A 25,149-nucleotide genomic window follows, 5' to 3' on the forward strand; every position below is an offset into this window, starting at 1 on the left:
CACTGCAGGGTTCTGGCTGCAAGCCTGTCACACTCCAGCTGCTGATAGATGGTGGGAGGAGATAACACTGGAGATGAATTGATTACAGTCCCCAATAATGAAGTCTAATAATAACATGCTGGCAGCTGTCACAATGAATAAAATACTGATACAGTGTCCAACATTAACCCCACAGGTTTCAAGTAACAAAACAAAAAACAGCCACGTGAACTGGCAAAACAGTTGAAGGACACCCACAGATAATGAATAGTTGTAGGTAACTCGGGGACAGCAAATGAGACTTTAAAAAAAAATCTTACAAGTTTTTATTGGAAGCCTATTCTCAGTGGGGAAGGAAGTTACAAGCACGTTTGAAACACTTAAAAAAAGAAAAGGAAAAAACTTGTGAAAGCAGGATAGTAACACTTTTGCTAGTTTTAAGATAGATTTCAATTGGAAAAAAAATCCTTGTGATGCTTGAAACAAAAGCTTCAATTATTTCACTTATTATTGATTAATTTTTTTTTTTAAGCAAAAAACTAAACATTTAGCCAAGCCAAAAGCCATGAAACACTTATTTAAAGCATCTACAGTTTCAAAAGACATCAATATCTTTAAATAACTTGTGGTTAGTCAACAGATATGTACAGTGTTTCAAGCACAAGTTGTTTTGTTTGGTATTCTTCCCTTGATAAATTACTCAATTAACTAATAGTCAATTTTCTGTTAATCAAATAATCAACTGACTAACACATTTGTACCTGCTTTATTCCTATTCATCTTTAAATTCTTCCAGTATTTGCAGTATTCAGGATAATAGGGAGTTCCATGTTTGAGCTGTATCCACTATTTGCATTCAGCGTTTTACTTCTTTGAGACTTGCAAACAGTTTCTAATGTGTTTGTATTGCATGTCTGAGTGTAACATACTTACTGTTTGATACAATCTGGTATGGACACATACTCCATTGGAACCAGTTCTGCTAGGCTTGTCAGGCTGTACACATATCTGATTTTCTGGCTAAATTTGGAGCTACATTAAAAAAAAAAAAAAAAAAGGTGGGGGGGGGGGGGGGGGGTGAGAGCAGAAAATGTTAAACAGGTCTTTCAAATGAAATCAAACCGCATATGGTCTGTGGGCCAAGATCCCCTCCAGGTCATTACACCAAAGCTAAATAAAAAACAAAAAGAAACTCTGCCCATCCATGATTTGCAAGTTCCCCAAACAGAACTTTTTTTTCTTTATTCTGATAAATGTGATCTTGAAGTTACCTTATGAAAGGTTTTGTAATTGCCAGCAGGGTGCGAATAAACCAAGAGGGATGGACAATTATTAAAGACTTCAGGTTCTTCCTTAACCTGCAAATAAAGAGTGAGAAATGGTGCCAAGAATTATATAAAGAAAACATTTCAAGTTATGATTCAATTTTGTGCGAAAATAGCCATGAAGCTTTGGGCTTTGGTGAATCTTTTACAGGTTCAGCTGTCAAAATAACATGTCAATTTAAGAATAAGAATATTATCAACTTTATTTATCTCGAAGGAAATTATTTGCCAGTGTACTGAAACAATAACAGTAAACAATGAACATTTTTTTTTTTTTTATTAAGACACTTGCACAAGATGTTCAACAATATTGCACATAACTCTGAGTAAGTGAATAACTCTGTTCAATTATGTATTCATGCTGTAGAAGGGGGAGGAGTTTAGATTAATGTATTATACAATATGTATGAATTTTTTTTATCTCGATTCATCACACTTCCTGATGTTTTTTTAATTGCCCCAACAAAAAAGAACACCAATGATCTATTAATTTCTTAATAATCATTTCAGCACGCAGATAGTTTCAGCTTTCAAGGTTGTTGTAAAATGTGTGGACTAAAGACAATTTTCTTATTTTTTATGTTGATCTGCAGCACATGTAAGAAACGTTAATTACTTTTGTTATATAAGTAACTTGCTTTAATAACTGTCATACAAATACCTAAAATGTGTTTGTGAGTATGTAAACAAATAGACATTTGGCACAGTTTTGCACAAACACTGTTATTTAAGCCTTAATGATCTATTAAATGTTTTAGAACTGTAAAAATGGTTGATTCATGATGTTCTGAATCCAGGCTTTAATGTTCAAGCAACAGACTTTTAAAATAAAAATCATCCTCATGAAATAATACAATCATTAAAGGGGTCATATTGTGCAAAATCACTTTTTAAATATAAGTTTACATTTTAATGTGTTTGATGTTTGATGTTCAATATTTCCAAACTACCACAATTCTATGAACCTTTTCACAGATATTTTCTTGCTTAAACATCAGATAAGCCTGACAGAGCTTTTTTCCAGATTGCTGTGACATATGGAACAGAAATACCACCCCAAATGCTATAATTTTACTTCAAATAAATAAAAGATCCTCCCCCACATACACCCCTACTTAGCAGGGGTTGGAATCTCAAGGCTCCTCATGATTTGATTCGATTATGATTCAGAGGGCTGTGATTCGATTATAAAACAATGATCAATGCAACTTTTTTTTCTACACAGGAATTCTTTTTTTCCCCCTCATTGTGTGAATACTTGGTACTTTCATATTTGTAATGAGCCACAATGAATTGATTTCCAGTTCTTTCTTTAATAGCTCAGCCACATTTCCACCCCTGTGGCTCTCACTCACCGATTCTAAATTGTAAACACACACTGGGGCTGGATGGGGTGTGCTGTTGCCACGGTTAAAAATGCCTGTCAAAGTGTGGGCTAATGTACGCAACTGACTGTGTTTGGATTATTACCACTCCAGCAAAGTAAAATAGTCAAAGGTCAGTATCTGTTGCTTCTTTCTCCCTTTACATAAGTACATCATCACACCTTGTACTTGTATGAGAATAATTAAAATAGGAACTTGTATTTTGATAATGCCTAAACTTTATTGCACTGCTGATACTGTAAACTGCAGAAAACATTGCATGAGACATCTGTTCTCACCTTGTGCACGCGCATCTATATTATAATAACCAAGTGTCCTCTGTGTGAGTGTGTGTATGCATGTGTATGGCTTAGATCACACAGAAACTGGGGAGAACTGGCATTTGTCGTTTGGTATGCTTATGTACTTTGGGTCAAGGATAAACGCTGCAAAAAATGGAAAATTGATAGGACTAATATTTTTGGAGAAATTAGCAATTTTAGTGGACATTATGCTGCAATGCACCATGGGAGTTTTGGGTTTTTAAATGTTATTGTGGTTCATATTAGTTTAACAGTGTTGTTAGTGTTATTGATTTATTTTGTTTTTGCAAATCAACTGGTTTTGTCAGTTTAGTTAAGTGTCACGTTGTTGCTACCATTAGTGAAAGAAGTATTGCTTTTGATTAAGTGTCACGTTGTTGCTACCATTAGTGAAAGAAGTATTGCTTTTGATGTCTTCTGCCATTGTCTCTGTGCATGTGTAAAAATTTTAAAAAGGACATGCTTGCAGAAGAATGCACAAAAAAAAAGCAAAACAAAAAAAAACAAACAAACCATAAAGCTCTGTTTGCATGCGACTGGGGAAACTGACATTTGCCGTTTGGTATGCTTACGTATTTTGGGTCAGGGATGAACAGCGACAAAATGGAATGTTGATAGGACTAATATTTTTGGAGCAACTACAGATATTAGCGAACGTTGCTAATTACATTCTGGACTAACACGCCATTCCAGCAGGGGGGTGTAAATAATGTTTATATTAAAAGTGTGCATGCATGATTTTAAGTTTAAAGAAAGTACATAATATAATTGTAAATACGTTAAAAATACATGGATGACACAAGAATGTGGAAACACTTATTTCCATTGTGGTCCATTTAAAAATTAAATGACAAAATATTCGTAATAATAATAACAGTGTGTATATGATAACAAGAACCTAAACATTTATTTTGGGTTTATCATAGTTCAAAAACCAAGTAGTTTTTCATCTCACAGCACAGCTCTGCACCTGTGCTGCACATTGTCGGTCTTCGCCAGACTGCGGAGCGTACTGGTCGCAGCGAAGCTGCATGGCAAATGTACGGATATAAAAAGTATATTATTGACTCAACTTCAGTAAAAGTAGAAATACAGGTTTACATAAAGAATGTGTAAAGTAACCATTAACGGTGGCCTGCAGCTGCGTTTCAGCCCCTGTAATTAACATTTATAAAATTGATTTTTGACATTTGTGAATCAATTCAGAATCATCCAATGTCCACATTGTGATGTATCTACTTTGTAGTGCAGTGAGTCATGCTCACTGTTTGTGAAGTGTCATTCTTACAGTTTATGTTCATTTATTTTTATGTATTAAAATATTTCTGTAATTGTTTTTAATAAGTTTTTCTGAGTTTTATGCACCTTGTTTTTGTTTTCATATTTCACACCGGAGTATTAGTTACACCTGTTCCAAAAAAAAAAAAGAAAAAAAAAAAAAAAAGCCCCTTTAAGCGAGAGAGAGAGAAAAAAAAGGTACCATATACAAGTCGCACCGGAGTATAAGTCACTTCATGCAAACTGAATTTAATTGCCACAATATTTATTTATTATTATTATTATTAGCCTGGTATAGTAACATTAATTAGCTAAAGAGGTACTTAATGTTACTATACCAGGCACAAAACATGAACAGGAACAGAACATGAGAATAACCTCTTTGAGTCACTGCAGTCTGCATTTAGAATGCACCATTCCATGGAGACAGCACTTACTAAGGTGGTGAATGATCTTCTGCTTGCAATGGACTCAGACACCACTACGATGCTAACTAGTCAATTTCATTGTGTCCTATACCATTGTTATGGCCCTTGGCCTTGTGGGCTGGGCATTTGGTTGTGTTTGTTTCTGCCCTCTTCTTTGTCTGCAGGGTGCTCATTTCTGGAGGACACACTATAAAACTCCGCCTGTTCTTCTGCTTATGTCTCCCTCTCTGCTGCTTTGGGTCCTGACGTGCTGCTGCCGGGCTCCGGGGCCTTCAACATGCACCTTTGAGTTTGCTTTTTAATTTCGCATACCATACATCTTTGCACACATACACACACAATACATCCAAACACTTGCCTTCACCACTGACACTGATACTCACACCTCATCTTTGTTTTTGTTAAATAAATTCTTATTTTGTGCATGCTACTCCGGCATGGTCTCCATTTTTGTTATGGCTAGCCGGTCATAACAAATTGGGGGCTCATCCCTTTTTAGGTTTAGTAATATTTGTTGTAGTTGAAGTAATTTTGTCTAAACCGTGTTTCTGTTGTGGATTAGGGTGTTGGACTGGGCACTTGTACGTATTGGATAGCTCTTGTATTTTGTCGGCTTTTGGCCTTGTCTGAGTTACCTGTGCGTTCTGATTGGCGTGTGTTGGGGGAAGCCCATGACGTCATTTTCCTTATTTGGATAGTTTGCGCTTTTTGGAGACGTGTAGATAGTCAAGTTCGGTTGCGTTGTTTGTGCAGCTTGAGGGAACATTTTTCCATGGTTTTGGGACACAATGCGTTATTTTGTGGAGACTTGGAAGGTAAGTGTGAGTCCTCTGATGTGCACTGGTGTTAAGTTTAGACAGGTATCCCCTTGTAGGTTGTAGCGGCGTTTCCCAATAGGTGTTTCACCGCGGGGTTTTTTTTTTTTTAGTGCGGAGGAACGGCGGGTGGAGCTTCCACTTTTTCCCTTTCCCTACTTCGGCTCGGGTGCAGTTCCTTGGTTTTGAGTGGTTGTCAGCGTGCTGGTCGCCTGTAGTGTGCCACTGGGTTGTAAGTGCTTAAAAATACGCCTCACAAAGACTAGGGTTGAGTTTGTAAGTTGGTGGGTAGGTAGTTTAGCGGGGGTTAAAGCCGGTGGTGTACATTAGACGGGTTCTCACTTAAGCTTCTGTTGGTCTCTTGTGGAGTTTCGCCATGGATGAAGTTGAAGATTTTATTGAGTCACCATGTGAAAATGGCTTGGATGTTTGTACAAAAAAAAACATCTTTTAATGTTGGCAGCACATTATAAAGTTGAAGTTGGTACTACTCAGAGGACTAAAGAATATATTAAAGGTAATTTGAAGTCCAAGCTGTTTGAGATTGGTGTTTTAAAGCCTGGTACTGTTGAGCCTGGTGCGTTTGGGGACTTGTCTCTGTCTTCTGGGACGAGTGCCTCTGGTTTATCTTTTGAGCAGCAGAAAGAATTGCTTTTGTTGAAATTGAAAGCTGAGCAAGAATATGAAAGACGGCGTCAGGATTTGGAAATGGCTAAAATTGAGGTGGAGAGGCGGAAACTTCAGCTTCTTGTTGAGGGTAAGCTGGATGGTGTGGAGCGTCCTCTGAGTATGCATGCAGGAGCTACATCGGATGATTTGGGTGATTTGAGGTTGGTTCCAAAATTTAATGAAAAAGACCCAGAAACGTTTTTTTCTTTGTTTGAACGTTTAGTTGAGACTCGTGCTTGGTCAGATTCTACACGTATGTTGTTGTTACAGTGTGTTCTGACTGGTAAAGCTCAACAGGCTTTTTCTGCTTTGAATACTGCTGACTGTGTGGAGTATAGTACTATTAAATCTGCTGTGCTTAAAGCCTATGAGTTAGTGCCTGAGGCATATAGACAGCGTTTTCGGGGGTGGAAACGTGGTGAAAAGCCTCATTTGGAGTTTTTGCGGGATCTGTGTGCTCATTTTGACAGTTCGTGCTCCTCGGCTAATGTCACCACTTTTGAAGGTCTCCGTGATTTAATTTTGTTGGAACAGTTTAAAAATTCTGTTTCTGAGCGTATTGCAACTTAAATTGCTGAGCGTGGAGTTAAGTCTGTGGCGGAGGCTGTGGCGCTTGCTGATGATTATTATCTGACCCATTCATCTGGGAGTAGTTTGGGTTGCTTGGGTCCACGTGGAGGTTTTTCAAAAGGGCCTGATTTTGAGTCTAGAAATGGAAGGTTTTCACGTGAGTCTGAAAAAGTTTGTAATTATTGTCACAAGCGCGGACACTGGAAAAGTGACTGTTATGCACTGAAGTCTCATCTTAAACAGGGTACTGGTAGTGCTAAGCCTGTCATGTGCACTGCATCTGTTGTGAAGGGGCAGGGAGCAGCAAAAGTTACTGTTAAGCCTGAGTTGGAGTCATATTTGCCATTTATTACTGATGGTTTTGTGTCCTTGGTGGACAGTGAAGAGCAGGTGCGCGTAAGAATTTTGCGTGACACTGGTGGTTTTGACTCTTTTATTGTGGCTTCTGCTTTGCCATTCTCAAATAAAAATTCCATTGGCTCAGACATTCCTGTTATGGGGATGAGCATGAATGGTTTGAGTGTGCCACAGCATAACATGATGCTTCATTGTGATCGTTTCCAGGGTGAGGTGGCTGTTGGGGTACTTCCAGCCTTACCTGTGGACGGTGTGGACATGATCTTGGGCAATGACATTGCAGGTAGCCGGGTGTGACCGGCTACCTCCACCTGTCAGTCACTTCCACCTGTGAAGATGACTGATGTGCCTGTACTGCATAGTAAGCCTGATGAGAATGAAGTGCAGTTTCCAGACGTGTTTGGTGCCTGTGTGGTAACCCGTTCAAAGACGCAGAGGGATAAGTGTTCTGATGATGACTCTAAAAATGATTTGACTGTGCCTGTGGCTCCCTGGTCTATTTCTTGCAGTGATTTGGTAAAGGAGCAAAAGGAAGAGGTTTTGTTCTTTTTGAAGAGGTTTGTTCTGCAGTTGAGGTTAGGAACAAGTCTCATTGCTACTTTGTGCACAATGATGTGTTGATGAGAAAATGAACACCTCAGTTATATGAGTTTATTGGTGATCCTGTGTATCAAGTGGCTGTTCCTCTTAAATTTCGGCCTGTGGTTTTACAGATCTCTCATAATCAGTCTGGACATTTGGGGGTCAGGAAAACCTATGACCGTGTTATGAGGTATTTCTTTTGGCCTTGTTTAAAAAGAGATGTGTCCACGTATATAAAATCATGTCACACGTGTCAGTTGACTTGTAAGCCCAATCAGTCTTTGAAACCAGCTCCACTGTGTCCAATTCCAGCTATAGGACAACCATTTGAACATTTGTTAATAGACTGCATAGGCCCACTGCCACCGTCTAAGTCCGGTGCCTGTTACTTGTTGACTGTGATGTGTTTGTGCACTCGGTATCCAGCTGCATATCCTCTTCGTACCATTACTGCAAAGTCTGTAGTCCGTGCATTGTCTCAGTTTTTTTGTTTTTGGGGTCCCACGTGTGTTACAGTCTGACAGGGAAACGAACTTTTGTTCGAAGTTGTTTGCACAGGTTCTTAAACAATTAAATGTGACACACAATCTTTCTTCTGCTTGTCATGCGCAGAGTCAGGGCACGCTTGAACGATTCCACCAGACTTTAAAGCCCATGTTGCGTTCTGTTTGTGTCCAAATGCAGGGTGATTGGGAAGAGGCCTTACCATGGCTGTTGCTGGCTGCTCGAGAGGTGGTCCAGGAAAGCACAGGGTTTAGCCCTAATGACCTGGTATTTGGCCATAAGGTCCGTGGTCCCCTCATTGTTACAGGATGGTTGGAGAGATTCTGACCCTCCCAGTAATTTACTGGATTTTGTGAATGGTTTCAGATATAGACTGTATTTGGCTCAGGAAACTGCTAAGAAAAAGCTTGCGGGAGTGCAGTCTAAAATGAAAAAGCGCTATGACTAAGACGGAGCATAGAGAGTTTTTTCCTGGTGATCAAGTGCTGGCCTTGATGCCGTTGGTTACATCTCCTTTTCAGGCAAGGTATTGTGGTCCTTATTCTGTGCTTAAAAAGTTGTCGGATTTGAACTATTTAATTTCTACACTTGACCGTAGGTCACGCACAAAACTGTTCCATGTTAATCTGTTGAGACCTTATGTTGCTCGTGAGCCTGTTGACTCTGTTTTGAAGCCTGTAGCTCATCCTGTCTATGTCTGTTCCATCAGTATCTCCAGTTGTGGCAGAGCTGGATGTTGCTCTTGCTATTGTAACTGGTTGGTTGAAAAATACAGAGTCTTTGGAAAGGTTGGAAAGTTTTTTGGGCCACTTGGAGCCATGGCAAAGAGATCAGTTGGTGCAGTTAATTTACAGCTTTCCTTGTATTTTTGGTGATACTCCATCACACACCACTTTGGCAAAGATTTTACAGAGTACATCCTGAAAAACGTAATCATCTCGAGGCAGAAGTGGGGTATATGATTGAGAATGACATTGCGGTGCCTTCTGATTCTAGCTGGGCTTCTCCTTGCCTTCTGGTCCTTAAGTCTGATGGGAGTCCACGTTTCTGCACTGACTTTCTTAAAAGTAAATACAGTCACAAAACCTGACTCCTTTCCTTTGCCACGAATGGAGGACTGTGTGGACCAAGTGGGGGGGAGCTTTGTGACCAAGCTGGACTTGTTAAAGGGGTACTGGCAGGTCCCCCTGACAGAAAGGGCCAAGCAGATTTCTTCTTTTATAACCCCTAGTGGCCTATACTCGTACAACGTCATGCCGTTTGGTTTAAGGCGTCATTTCAGCGCCTTATGAATTTGGTTGTGTGGGACTTAGAAGGCTGTGCTGTGTACCTAGATGACCTGGTTGTTTTCGCAAATAGCTGGCAGGAGCATTTGGAGCGGCTTGGAGCTGTGTTTGACCGCTTGGCTCAGGCCAATCTAACTGTGAACCTGGGTAAATGTGAGTTTGCTAAAGGCACGGTGGTATACCTGGGTCGTGTGGTTGGCCAGGGCACTGTGAGGCCTGTGCGGGCTAAAGTCCAGGCCAATGATCAATTTCCTTCACCCACTACAGGAGCTGATGCGGTTTTGGGGATGGTGGGCTATTACAGGTGTTTCTGTAAAAATTTTTCTACTGTGGTAGCGCCCCTGACCGATCTTTTAAAAGGAAAGGTAAAATTTGTGTGGTCCAATCCATGCCAGAAAGCATTTGAGTGTGTCAAGGCATTCATTTCAAATGCACCTGTTTTGGCTGCTCCTAGGTGGGACAGGGCATTTCAGTTGGAGGTCGACGCAAGTTCGGTTAGTGCGGGCACTGTGCTGTTGATGGCAGATGATGAGGGGGTGAATAGACCAGTTTGTTTCTTTTCAAGAAAATTCAATCGTCATCAAAGGAACTATTCCATTATTGAGAAAGAAACACTTACTTTAATTTAGTCTTTACAGCATTTTAGTGTTTATGTTGGATGTGGTCCAGTAACTGATTTTTTCAGATGATAATCCGCTGACCTTCCTCAGCAGCCTGCAGTCTCCCAACCAACGTTTAATGCGTTGGGCCCTATTGCTTCAATCTTATTGCCTTGAAATACGACATATTAAAGGCTGTGATAATGTGGTGGCGGATGCGTTGTCTCGGGCGCATTAAACAACTTTGCCTGGCAGACACCTGTGAAGATTGGTGTTCTGCTCTGTTGTGCCTGTTTGCCACGAGATCTTTGTCTAACCTTCTAGTGTTTTAGGTGCCTAGATACCTCTGTGGTCCAAACGACTACGACAATGTTGTGACCTGGTCCACACATTGTCCACCTTCTAGAGGTACATTAGATCGGCACACTGTTCAAATAGTCTGTGGTTTGACTCCTTTAATGAGTTTAAATTTTTGTATAGCGTTTGTAAAGGTCCCTGATGGGTCCCCTTTTTGTGAGAGAAGGGGGTGTTACGGCCCAGGACCTTGTGGGCTGGGCATTTGGTTGTGTTTGTTTCTGCCCTCTTCTTTGTCTGCAGGGTGCTCATTTCCGGAGGATGCACTATAAAACTCCACCTGTTCTTCCGCTTACGTCTCCCTCTCTGCTGCTTCGGGTCCTGACGTGCTGCTGCCAGGCTCCGGGTCCTTCAACATGCACCTTTGAGTTTGTTTTTTTAGTTTCACATACCATACATCTTCACACACATACACGCACAATACATCCAAACACCTGCCTTCACCACTGACACTCACACCTCATCTTTGTTTTTGTTAAATAAATTCTTATTTTATGCACGCTACTCCAGCATGGTCTCCATTTCTGTTATGGCTTTGAGCCGGTCATAACACAATAATGTCACTTCAAATCTTGTTCCCGTGAAATATGAGGTTCCACAAGGGTACGTTTAGGCCCCCTGCTTTTCTCCATCTGTACAGCACTCCTTGGGCAGATACTGTGACATTATGGGATTACTTTTCATTGTTAACGCTGACAACAGTTGTACATGCCGATAACTGTAGGTAATGTCACGCACATTAAGAGTTTGGAGGATTGGCTTGGTTCAGTGAAAAGCTGGATGTCTGGGAACGTTTTGCTTACAGACAAGACTGAGATGATGGTCCTAGGTCCTGTGAGACATAGACATCAGTTTGAACACATAATGCTAAATCTAGATTTGTGTGTTCCACATCACAGTGACATAGTAAGGAACCTTGGGTTGATCTTCGATCCCACGCTGTCCTTTGACCTACATATTGGAGATATCACTAAGACGGCTTTCTTTTGTCTTCGTAATATAGTGAGAATTCATCCCATTCTGTCTATGGGCAATAGCCTCAGGTGCAAAACATGCAGATTCAAGGAAAGCTTTTACCCAACTGCCATAAGACGGCAAAATACAAATCAATAGATGCAATATATAATGTAGGATATAGAATACACTGTAGCATCTGGTAGCAATTTTATCCCTATAGCATCTTCATATGTGCAATATCCCATGTCCTTTATTTATTTATTGTATGCTGTATATATATATATATACAGATACAGAGACATTTATCGCTAGTTTTTTTTTTTCAAACCAAATTTATCACTATCACACACCTTGGACTTTTATTCTGTGCTTTAATTCTGTGTTTTTATTTATTTGTGCAGTGCACTGATATTTCATTCTGTGAGTGCATCTGTTTTTTTACTCGATGACAATAAAAATGAGTCTATTAACAATGGAACACATCTCAACCTCACTGCATCTAAATTCTGTCCGTTAGTGAAACAGAGGTCTATCAACCTGTGACCACTTTAGTAATCTCTTTGCTTCTCTGTTGATTTACTGCTGGTGAATTACTGCCTTCAATGCCGTCGGTTCCAGCTGACTGATTCTGCTCTCCTCTCTGTCTGAGGTGCCACTGCTGGCACTGAACTCGGGACCAGGTAGGCTGATACGGTATGCTGAGAAATTGGTCATGAATGGCCTTGTATCAATCAATATCCTGCCAATAACATCTGGAACATTATAAATAAGGCACGCTGGACTATAAGTTGCAGTACCACTCAGACTAGTAAAAACAAATAAATAAATAAAACACTGACTCATACTGCAGAAAATGCAGTAATCACAGAGCTTGTAAATAATTAGATTAAAATTTGTAATCACCTGACAGCCTAATTTGCAACAACAACAAACTTACCTCCTGTCAATCTGCTGGTAACATTTTCTGAGCCAGCCAACAGTTGGCATCCTTTTACGAGATGTTGCACCATTTAAATACACAATCATATAGTTTTCAGCAACCAAAAGCTCCAGTGTCCCAATGACATACCTATGACAGAAAAATTCTCTTAGCACTGTTTCATAAATGCTCTCCCACAAGGCAAAATTAATTAAATAATAATTCAAATAATTACTCACTTGAATAAATTGTCCATGATGTATCTGTAATTTGATTGACTGCTCTCAGGCATAAAACAGACAGCAAAGACAATTATGGCATTCAACCCATCTCCATAGTAACCTGCAATGGGGGGAAAAAAAAAAAAATTCAATGAAAGAAAAATACAGAACTTGTTTCACTACTAAAATACTATCTTCACTGTTGTTCAGTTTATAAACTTATGTAACCACTGAACACATGGGCCATTCACCAATGAAAACCAGTTTATTTCAAGAAAATGGAACAAAACAAGACTCCAGCCTCTCCTTTGTATGTGTAACAGAGGTCAGCAGGAGGTGCTGTGCAGAAAAAGTTAGCAAATCCCACTCCACAATGCTGACAGTCACTAGGGCCTGTGGGTTGTAGCCTTGTGGTTAGAGCGCCTGCCTCTCATCCAGGAGGTTGTGAGTTTGAGGCCAGTGTGGGATGAAACAGTGCAGGTTACACTTGCGAGCAAACCCTTGCTGAAATTTGCAGTCTTCTGTTTAAAAGAATCCTTCACAGTTCCATTCCACCATGAAGCTGTGACTGGCGATTCAAGAGATAAAAGTTGCAGTAGCCCCAGTTTCTCCAATCACAGCAACAGATGTGTATAACATCTTTGAATTTTAGTAGTCATTTTAAATAGCCAAATGTCAAATAACACCAAAATTTAAATTTTTCCAGCTTGTAGCAATCCTTTTAAAGCGTTGAAGAAATATACAATTTACAATTAAAATAATTTAATCTGGGAACATACAAATACATGAAACATTCATACAACAGATCAATTTTCTCAGTGTATCTAGCAAAATATTTAAAACTACACATCTGTTCTGTTTACATATAATTTATGAGGACTTCACTGTCATATGTATATGACTGGTACCATTTACCAAGTGTGCCAAATTTTATATTATATACATACATTTTAAATTTTTATTGTGTATATTAATGGGTTCTATAGTTTTCTATTGTCTTCGCATTTGGTTAATTTGTATTGCTTTTACTAGTAATTATGTTATGTTTAACAGTCAATGTTTAAGTACTTTGAATTGTATAATTTAACACTACAAAGTGCTATATAAATAATGCAATTGTAATAATGTTTAAGTATGTTATTCTATTTTTCATATTAGTGCAATACTGATCAAGTGTAGAATAATCACAGACCCTACAGCTGTCTTTAGGGAGGACACCACATGGAGACAATGATGAATTTGGCTGCTTCTTCTATCGAAGAAATTCTATAAACTCAAGACCTCAAAAACTAGTCAGGAGTGTAAATATTGCAATGTATTTGAAAGAAACTTCACACCGTCTCAAACAAAGATTTTTTTGAGGCTTCTGACATAAAACAGCACTAGACTTGTTATTTCACCAACAGCTCTACAAGTATGATACCGAGGACGACCCCCACCCCCCACCCCCAAAAAGGCAGGAGTCATTAGGAAATTTGTAGACGTGATCCTGTTCAGGGTGCAAGATTGTCAGAGATCAATAAACTGATAGCTGCAGAAGGATGGTGTTATGCCTCATGCCTTATTACATTTAAAAGATGAACAAATAAACAATAGCCACTGGAAGAGTTCACAAATTAATTCCTCATTACGATTACTAGGACTTTCATGTATGTATGATATGAGCATGTGATGGCATGATGGATGAAGAAATTAATTCTTCTGCCTCAGGTGTGTACCAGACCAAATGAGACCATTTTCACAGAGGTCTATGAACACTGCTCCACAATGGCAATGGTTTACTTGGCAAAGTGGAATAGCAGTCTGTCAAGTAGGGCTGCCACAAATGATTATTTTGACAACTGACTAGTCACGGATCATTTTTGCGATTAGTCAATTAATCGGATCATACGTAAATTGTGGCTTAATGCACCAGCATACAGCTGCTGTTATATAACTATCATTAGCTTCAAGCTTGAAGTGTTTAAGGTATGTGCTAACTAAAAATAAAGAATTAAAATGTTATCACATTTCTTATTCAAGCATGACATCACTGTTATAATGTTACAACAAACACATACGTGTGCTAAGGCTAATGAACTCATCATTGTTAATATTAACATTTACAGCTAAGTAAATAGCTCACTGTAGACGTTAATGTTAGGGGCTAACTAGCAATTAGCTTACTGAGATGACTCGCGCTTCGTCAGAATCAGCCGAAATGCGTTTCCGAAATGCTCCTGCATCGCTGCTGTACAGCTGTGGAAGACAAGTTCTGCCTTGCAGATTTTGTACTGTACTGTACATGTTTTTCTCTTTAATTTGGTTAAAATGCTCCAGAACGTTTGAGTTCTAACCACCTATTCAACCTTTCTTTGTCATTTATGAACAATGCCAACATATTATAATTATATTTAAAACTTCACAACGCACACAGCAACATTCAATGACGCATCTGTGCAGCATGACATAACCTTGATTACATTTTCCTCATTCTGTACGTCACAACATGCACAAGAACAACAATGTCATATGACTCATAAGTGCAGCGTAATCATGCATAGCGCACTGATTATTTAACCTTTATTTAACCAGGTCAGTCCCACTGAGATCAAGATCTCCTTTACAAGGGAGATCTGGACAATTATAAAGTTTTATATATGTTAAATACATAAATTATAATTCCTCATCCTGTACATGTGAGAACATGAAGAGCAACGTTCAATGACTCAGTTTTATTTTTTTGTACTTATGTTTATTTATGCAACAAAATGCAAATCAATTATTTAAGAATCATACAATGTGATTTTCTGATTATTTTTTTTTTAGATTCTGTGTCTCACAGTTGAAGTGTACCTACGATAAAACTTACAGACCACTCCATTCTTCGTAGGTGGGAAAAAATGCAAAATCGACAGTGGATCAAATACTTATTTGCATCACTGTACCTTTCACGGGTGTTTGGCACGAATTACTGTAGCCGATGTATAACATGTAAAAGTGGAGCCTGTGACAGTAACATGATGGCATATTATTCAGGTTTGGGCCAATACGGTATGTAAAAAAACAAAACAAAAAACAATTATGACATATAACAGTACTGACCTCCATGGCTGATAACCTTCTTGTAAGGCTCAATGGCCTTCATATCAACTCTGTGTTCCTGCTCTCCGATACGAAACACCCGCCAGTGCCGACAGTCCTCCCTCTCTTCCATGGCTGAATACTCATGGACTGACTCCATGCCCTTTTGCAATAGTTCTGTGGTTTTTGGTTTTGGGAGGTCATCTAAAAGAGAAGATGCCAATCAAATATATTTAGTTACTCTACCTGATGTACAAACTGCCAGATCACAGCAATTTTGATTAAATCGTTGACAAAATTCTCAAATCACCCAAACAGTTAAGTGAAATTTGCAGTCATGCATTTTTAAAGAAAGTTTTAATTTGATGCATTCATTACATTTTGCTTTGCTGATTTATTTATACAGGGAAATGGCACTGACAGCAGTAGTCTTTTCCTGTTCCCATTCACACACATCTGTGGATCAAAGAACAGCTCCAGTGGAGTCATTAAAAATTTGCTCAAGGGAGCCTCAGTGGTGTGAGCAAAGGTAGAACAAGTACTGTTAACATTAAATTAACCAGTCATACACTGAAAAAAGGTGAAACATCAGTACACTTCATTCAAAGTACTGATTTACATTGGTCTAATGGAAAATTGTGGTTTCCAGTTTAAACCTGCTGGAATCACTTTACCAAATCATAAATATACATTGTGAAAAACAGCTGTAACAAATTACATCAACTTTTTTTTTTTTTTTTAAGTTGATCCAAAGTATCATTTTTTTCCCCAGTGTATTACCCATCCAGACATATCCTGCCTTTTTAAGGATGAAACCAAGGACCCTCTAGGCTCTATCACTTTAGTAGTTTTAGGGTGACTACTTCCACATCTGTGAAATCAATACATTGGACACACAGTATGCATATTATCTCCTGGAATCAGCACCTACTATGACATCTTAATTTCAATGATTTCATAATAATTTCAGAGGACTTGACTGAGGATAGGGAAGCATGGGTTGAGCTGCTTGGTCTACTGCCATTGCAACCTGGACCCAGATAAGTGGCACAAAATGAATGAATGAATAAAAATCTGCAGATCCTTGGGAACATGGGAATTTTAATTTATGAACATTTAGGTTTGTTTTGATCTTGTCTATGCTGGAATGATGAATGGCTGTTGCCTGACAATGGCACCACAATTAACTATTTAAGATACGTTTCTGTAAGAAAAACACATGAGAGGAAAATATGTGTCACTATTTGAATTTGCCAGTTGGAGTCCCGTGGACTATGATGTTTGCAGACGACACTGTGATCTCTAAGTCAGAGTAAAGAGCAGGATGCATGCCTGTTTCCTCCCACAATCAAAAACATGCTTATTTTAGGGTGTCCTCCTTTCTCTGCCCCTGACCAAGGCAGCATGTCTACATCTGGAGCTGGTCCCTGGGTGCCATACTTTGGCTACCCACTGCTCCTAGTGGTTGGATTGTGTCTAATTATAATTAGAATGAGTTAAATGCACAGAACAAAACTCACTGCATGCATGTACAAAGACAAATAAAAGGAAATGACTATATTATTTGAGTTATGATATTTTATCAGACTTAGAGAATTAGGTATTACTAGCTTAGAAAACAGAATAATTAGAGGAGATCTACTAGAAAAGTAGAAAATTATGCATGGTTTTGAATCCTTAGACTTTAGAATTTTCTTTACTTAAAGACATTATGCAGGTTTGAGGGGCCACCCTTATAGTGTTGAAGTAAACAGAACTAAACTTATTATTAGGAAATTATTTTCTGTCTTCCAGAACATGTAGTACAGTCTCCATCTGTTAACATATTCAAGAAACTTTATGATAAATATTATAATGTTGTCCAGTTACAGTAGTGTTCAGAATAATAGTAGAGCTATGCAACTAAAAAGATTAATCCAGGTTTTGGGTATATTTCCTATTGTTACATGGGAAACAAGGTACCAGTAGATTCAGTAGATTCTCACAAATCCAACAAGACCAAGCATTCATGATATGCACACTCTTAAGGCTATAAAATTGGGCTATTAGTAAAAAAAAAAGTAGAAAAGGGGGTGTTCACAATAATGGTAGTGTGGCAGTCAGTCAGTGAGTTTGTCAATTTTGTGGAACAAACAGGTGTGAATCAGGTGTCCCCTATTTAAGGATGAAGCCAGCACCTGTTGAACATGCTTTTCTCTTTGAAAGCCTGAGGAAAATGGGACGTTCAAGACATTGTTCAGAAGAACAGCATAGTTTGATTAAAAAGTTGATTGGAGAGGGGAAAACTTATACGCAGGTGCAAAACATTATAGGCTGTTAATGTACAATGATCTCCAATGCTTTAAAATGGACAAAAAAAACAAAAAAAAACAAACAAGTGGAAGAAAATGGAAAACAACCATCAAAATGGATAGAAGAATAACCAGAATGGCAAAGGCTCACCCATTGATCAGCTCCAGGATGATCAATGACAGTCTGGAGTTACCTGTAAGTGCTGCGACAGTTAGAAGACGCCTGTGTGAAGCTAATTTATTTGCAAGAATCCCCCGGAAAGTCCCTCTGTTAAATAAAAGACGTGTGCAGAAGAGGTTACAATTTGCCAAAGAACACATCAACTGGTCTAAAGAGAAATGGAGGAATATTTTGTGGACTGATGAGAGTAAAACTGTTCTTTTTGGGTCCAAGGGCCACAGACAGTTTGTGAGACGACCCCCAAACTCTGAATTCAAGCCACAGTTCACAGTGAAGACAGTGACGCATAGTGGTGCAAGCATTATGATATGGGCATGTTTCTCCTACTATGGTGTTGGGCCTATATATTGCATACCAGGTACCATGGATCAGTTTGGATATGTCAAAATACTTGAAGAGGTCATGTTGCCTTATGCTGAAGAGGACATACCCTTGAAATGGGTGTTTCAACAAGACAATGACCCCAAGCACACTAGTAAACAAGCAAAATCTTGGTTCCAAACCAACAAAATGAATGCCTCACAGATGTGAAGAAGTCATGAAAAACTGTGGTTATACAACTAAATACTAGTTCAGTGATTCACAGGATTGCTAAAAAAGTAGTTTGAATATAACAGTTTTGAGTTTGTAGCGTCAACAGCAGATGCTACTATTATTGTGAACACCCCCTTTTCTACTTTTTTTTACTAATAGCCCAATTTCATAGCCTTAAGAGTGTGCATATCATGAATGTTGGATGTTGTCTTGTTGGATTTGTGAGAATCTACTGGTACCTTGTTTCCCATGTAACAATGAGAAATATACTCAAAACCTTGATTAATCTTTTTAGTCACATAGCACTATTATTCTTAACACTACTGTAAATCTGTAGGCCATCTAGCTAAATTTGTAAGATTTTAGTATTTTTTTATGAGATTCTTTGTAGTATTATATTGAAATGTAAGATGTGTGCTTATATATACACTTTTTGTATACTTTTTACACAATAAAATGAATTATGAATTATTATAAATTATTCTGTGCTACAGACAGCAATGCAATCACAGAAATGTGACCGCCACTCTAGTGTGACACATTTTCATTGTGTGAAAAACACACGTACAAGAACCACTGCCTTTTACAGCAATGCTCATTTACAGGCCTGGATTCCAGGAAGTTGAACAACTGGGAAACATGCTGGGCAAGATATTTGTATGAGTCATTCTCAATAGGATTCAGAGTAACCTATTTGCTGATTTAAAAAAAACAAACAATGCACATTAGCAATTGTTAAATTATAACTAATGTCTTCAATCACACAGTACAAATCAAAGTAATTGTGTCAAACAAAACAAAACAAAAAACCCAAAAAGCATCAAGTCAATGGTGGAGAAAAAAAAAGGTTCAAATGATCATGTATTTTTGGAAAGTAATGACCATGCAACAGAAAACATTTACTGTAAAGATGTAATGGAAATAAATCACAAAACTTTGTGGAAGAACTTCGTGTCTACAAAACATTTCACATACATTAAAAAAAAAACCTCAACTGAACTGGATTTTTAAAGCATGCAAAATGAGCTCCACATAATGATTAATAAGTTAAAATAAATGGAAAACTGCTCACCCACATAACTGCATCCTGTGAAACATGACATTACAACCAAACAACAAACATAGGTTTGTCTAATTATTATATGGCAAGATAATGCTGATTGTTTCTTCATACTGTCATTTTTCGGGGGGGGGGGGGGGGGGGGGGGGGAGATGAACAATGACATACACATCATCATTAATTGACAATGAAATAATGTGTGAAATACCAAAACACCCTGATTTGTTTGAGAAAATAAATATAGAATGGACAACAAGGATTCAATGATTCATGCCTGGCAAAAGGCGGCTGACCAAGAGACCTTACCAAAGGAAGAGAGTAACCTGTTGATGGCCTGTAGCCTGTTTCCAGGCAGAGAATGGAAACAATTCTTCCAAGAAAAAAAGCGGAAGGCAGCAGTGTGGAAACACAAAAACAGCAAAGCACATTTTAACTACACTTCAGGCACTCGACTGCCTACACAAACCTTTAAAATTAAGGAAGAGGATGAAAACAGACCAAAAAATGAAACCCAACAATAAAAAAAAATCTAAATATTCTGCAATAATCTATAACACATTTGCTTCTGTTTTATAGTCAGTTAATACACTGATAAGTCTATCTGTATACAACCCTCACCACCATGCCCCCAGCCCTCATCTTATACCAATTTGATACACCATAGACCAACAAAAACATGGTCAAAAGCCAAGTGCATTTTTTTTTCTTCTTCTTCTTCCTATTTATAAGGTGCAAAAACCAGCATGAGCATGGTGGCTTAGTGATTAGCACTATTGACTCATAGCAAGGAGGTCCTGGGATCACTTCCCACCTAGTCCTTTCTGTGTGGAGCTTGCATGTTCTCCCCTGGTTTGCTTAGGTTCCCTCTGGGTGCCCCAACTGATTCCCACCTCCAAAGACATGCAGGTTAGGTGAAATGACTCTAAATTGACCATAGGTGCGTGTGTGCACAAGTATGAATGAGGTTGGCTGTCTCGCTGTGGCCCTGCGATGATAGACTGCCATCCTGTCCAGGGTATATCCAGCCTCCTGGTATAGACTTCAGCCCCCCAAGTAAGCGGGTATAGAAAACTGATGAATGAATGAATGATCAATCAATCAGATATGCCTTACCAAGTCAGCTTCACAACATATATGCGTTCAAATATTAATTGAAAATAAAAATCAAAATTGAAATCAATCTAAAAACTAATGGAAGTAGAGAACTGTGAACAACCTCATAAAATTAACTTGTTCACAGTATCAAACGAAGCCCACACTCTGCCACAGCAGTTTTTTGTATGCATCATATATAAGCGGTAGCTAATATTATGCGATGAAACATGAATTATCAAACCGGTCACTGTGTAGTGAAGAGCACCACAGGACTGGGCAAACATTTAATTCATTAAGGACATTTAGGAGCATTATTGGAGTTCTCCACTGTTCAGAATCATGGCAAGTGACATAGACCATCTGTCACAAGATGGTACATTCCAGAAAATATGTTTTAAGAGCATACTGAAATATACTGGTCTAAATCAATTTTTCTGAGTTAGCTGAACTAAAGAAAAGCATGATACCAACCTCAAACCAAATAAAGATCAGGTGGTTTGTTTGTAGAATGGACCCAAGCACCACCTCAATGGTTGTCATGAGATGATAACACCAGGGAAAAGAATGCTGCTTTAACCAAATAGACATGGAGAAGATCAATGATGAAAGAGATGAGACAGTGGGTGAACTTGGAGGCAGCTGTGTCACTGGTCAGTAGACTGGCAGCATTTGTGTTTATTGGACTGCCTTCTCTGCTTCCTAGCATGAAGAGGATGAAGTAATTTCCTTCCACCCCAGGTTCGCAGCAGAGGAGCACTAAGAGCTGGCCATGGGACAGACTGTCCTACTTCTTCCTGTCAGTGACAGTTACTGACAGAGGTTGGGCAGGAACAACACTCTCCACTGCTTCACCTCAGTGAGTTGTGGTAAGTCCTCCTCCGATAAATGATTTGTGTTGTACATGTTGATGGTTTGGGTACAGAGCCCATCACACGCTAGAAAACCTCTCTTTTCTGTCACCTACTGAACCATGTAAACAGAAATGTGCCACGTTCAAGGTTTAAGGGAATGAGAGATGACAGTCTGATTGGTGAAAATCATGGTATGGCCCAAAACACCCTGACGAATATTTAAGTGACTAAATACAACCCCTTTGTACCTGCACCTTACTTTACACTCAGACTACATGTCACATATATTGCAAAGTAAAGATGGACATGCCCCCAATGCACATGAGGTCTGCAGTTTATACTATGTGTTATAGATCATCAAGATAGGACTCTTCATGTTAGTATTGACAAATGTCTGGTACAAGGTGGTACTTAAGTAATCAAGAAACATTTATGATGTTTACAACTTTATATAGTGTCTTTACCTTCCCAGTCAAACTCATTGCTGTTGTCTGAGGGTGTCTCTATGTCATCTAGGTCCAGCTCCGTATCATCGTCTAGTTCATCAGAGAGACGTGATCCTTCACTGCGGTCAAGCGTAAGACTGATGTCTGGAGCAACAAGCTTCTTCTTTGTTTTCTTTGCACAACCTCAAGAGGATGCAACATAAATGAAGCGTTAAGAATACTACTAAAGATGCTGTGAAGGTCGTAAATATGTACAAATGGCAAAACTCCTATGATTAGTTGTAGGTGACAAACTGTGTAACAGTTTTCTTCATTTTGAGCGCCTCCCACACAGAGTACAGAGCTGAGCCAGTCTCCTGCAGAAAGCAGGAGACGAGAGGGGCAGAAGCTGTGCAACTCGCTGAAATGTTGACAAAATGGACACACACATGGAAGAGGCGAAATATCAAGGCTAGCAAAATAATTGTGTTTGTCTGTATATATCGAACAGTTGATATAATAGTTACCACAACAGGCTGCCACAGACATAACATTGAGACTGTAGTTAAAACCTCCCGTCACCCATTTGGGAGTTATAAGATTAAATTGTGTAACATCTTAAATGTTTGATGCAGATTATGCAAACAAATATCAAAATACAATAAAGCATGTATTTCTCCATGATCACTGATCCCTACGGCTGGTGTGTTTTTATTATTCAGTTGAGCTATGTCTTCTCATTTTAATACAATCTTTCATCAGTATACCAATGCACTGTTTAATAATAATAAAATCAATATTAATAATAATCTGGTCATCCATGGGGAGCTTGGAGTAGAGCCGCTGCTCCTTCGCGTTGAAAGGAGCAGCCAGTTGAGGTGGTTCAGGCATTTGGTAAAGATGCCCCCTGGGCACCTCCCTAGAGAGGTGTTCCAGGCACGTCCATCGTCCATTTGGGAGGAGACCCCGGGGAAGACCCAGGACTAAGTGAAGAGATTATATCTCCACACTGGGCTGGAAACGCCTCAGGATCTCCCAGTCAGAGGTGGTTAATGTGGGCTGGGAAAGGGAAGTCTGGGGTCCCCTGCTAGAGCTGTTGCCCACACAACCCGATCCCGGATAAGTGGTTGACTGATGAGTGATAATAATCTGTTTTCCTTACCGGGTTTCTCCTCTTCAGTGGTTGCAGCAAAAAGCTCATGTTGAAGCTCTTCCTCCTCTGGCAAGGGTCTAACAACAAAAAGGAAAATTTTCATGTATTTCATTCACTACAAAAAATAAAAACACAATGCAAAGTTGTACACTAACATTCAAGGATAACTTTTGATTAGTGGCGTCCCTATCAGGCTTTTTTCTTTTTGCTCCTGATCAAACTCATTTAATAGATTATTTGCAAATATGGTTCCACAATCCCAAATCAGAAAAAGTTGGGACTATATGGAAAACAAAAATGCAGTGATCCCATGTACTTTAGATGTACTGGGGAAGTGATGGTCTAGTGGTTAAGCAGTGGGCTTGAGACCACAGGATCCTCGATTAATCTGGCTAGAAAATCACTAAGAGCCTTTGGCAAGGTCCTTAATCCCCAAGTTGCTCTTGGTGTTGAGTGAGCACCTTGCATGGGAGCACCCTGACATTGGTGTGTGTGAATGGGTGAATGCAATGCATTACTGTAAAGTGCTTTGAGCTTCTGATATAGATGGAAAAGCACTATATAAATGCAGTCCATTACAGTGACTTCTATTTCAGTGCAGAGAGTAGAAACCCAAGACATTTAATGTTGTGTGTGGTTCTCAAAAACTGTGTGACTGTGCTCAAAGGAGATGAATGAAGAACCCCCCAAAATAAAAATAAAAATAAAAAAGGTGGAGAACATGCAAACTCAACACAGAAAGGGCTGAGAAGAAAGTAATCACACGACCTTATCACTATGAGGCAACAGTGCTAACCACGAAGCCACCGTGCTGCCCTTCCTTCCAGCATGGTCACTCAAACTCTGACAACTGCGTACTTGACAAAGATTTGCCAAACACTACCATACTGTCATATTTCTTAATGGTTGATGTACATTAAGTCCAAGTCATATTTAGTGACTTGGAAATCCTTCCCCTGTCTTGTCTCAAGAAAACTTAAAAATGACTTAATACTTATATTTAGAGTAAATTGTCCCTGCCCCCCTGTGCTGCAAGGCCTTAAAAGCAGGAATGATGTATGTTAGCAAATTAAACAAAGTTGAACATAAAACATGAAATATCTTGAATTCATACTGTCTGGAATTAAACAAAAACTAAACATAATGATCATTTAGTTTTTTCCATATAGTCCCAACTTTTTCTGATTCCTTGTTGTATTTTCCTAGATATTACTCTTGCGCAAAGAACAATGCAAGCACATTAAAGTCATTCTGTGCATTAAGAAAAAAAAACCCCTACCTTCAATTCAAGCTGCTCCTTAATGTTTTTATTCTTTTTTTTTTTTTTTAAATCTTTTACAAAATAATCTAACAGATTTTTATGTAGCTCATCACTCACTTTATTGCAGCAGTACAAGTTGAAAATTAAAAACACATTCCATTATTATTATTATATTATTACTACTACATCCAAAGCTTTGATATTAATAAAATGTATTTATGTAGCATTATCAGCAAGTAACAATACCTTGGAAAGTCTTCATCCTGCCACTCTTCCTTCAGCTCAACTCCTTCCATTCTTAAACGAGCTTCTGTTGTGGCGACTGATTCTTGGCGCTCTAGACTGGTGCAAAGAAAAAAAAAGATTACACTTTTTTTGTGATTGCTAAAAGCCAAGCTTTCTGCATTGTGGAAAACATCTGAGGAACCATGGCATGTATGAAAAATTAAAATAAAAACCAAGATAGCGGAGAATTAAGTATCTTGGGGCATTGTTCATGAGTGGGAGTAAATAGGAGCAGGAGATCGATAGACAGATTGGGGTCCAGATTGTACTGGACCATCATGGTTAAAAAGGAGCTGAGATTCTCAATTTACGCTCCTATCCTCGCCTATGTATTGTGTAATGACTGAAACAATAAGATCGCCGATACAAAGGCAGAAATGCAATTCCTCCATCAGGTATCGGGCTTACGCCCCTGGACAG

General features: G+C 38.9%; 1 protein-coding gene across 5 annotated transcripts in view; it reads right to left on the reverse strand.

Annotated features, from left to right (window-relative positions):
- Positions 1-25,149, reverse strand: part of bnip2 (BCL2 interacting protein 2) — a 52,215-nt gene that overhangs the window by 14,989 nt on the left and 12,077 nt on the right. For all 5 annotated transcript variants that reach the window (XM_034176472.1, XM_034176473.1, XM_034176474.1 and 2 more), the window contains exons 2-9: positions 24,691-24,786; positions 23,193-23,260; positions 22,070-22,234; positions 15,615-15,797; positions 12,549-12,651; positions 12,328-12,459; positions 1,251-1,337; positions 913-1,011 (exon numbers count right to left, since the gene is read on the reverse strand). In XM_034176472.1, the coding sequence (XP_034032363.1) occupies positions 913-1,011; positions 1,251-1,337; positions 12,328-12,459; positions 12,549-12,651; positions 15,615-15,797; positions 22,070-22,234; positions 23,193-23,260; positions 24,691-24,786 (933 nt within the window). The remainder of the gene's footprint in view (positions 1-912; positions 1,012-1,250; positions 1,338-12,327; positions 12,460-12,548; positions 12,652-15,614; positions 15,798-22,069; positions 22,235-23,192; positions 23,261-24,690; positions 24,787-25,149) is intronic.

This window comes from Thalassophryne amazonica, chromosome 8, assembly GCF_902500255.1.
Source record: "Thalassophryne amazonica chromosome 8, fThaAma1.1, whole genome shotgun sequence".
In the NCBI taxonomy this organism is placed as follows: domain Eukaryota; kingdom Metazoa; phylum Chordata; class Actinopteri; order Batrachoidiformes; family Batrachoididae; genus Thalassophryne; species Thalassophryne amazonica.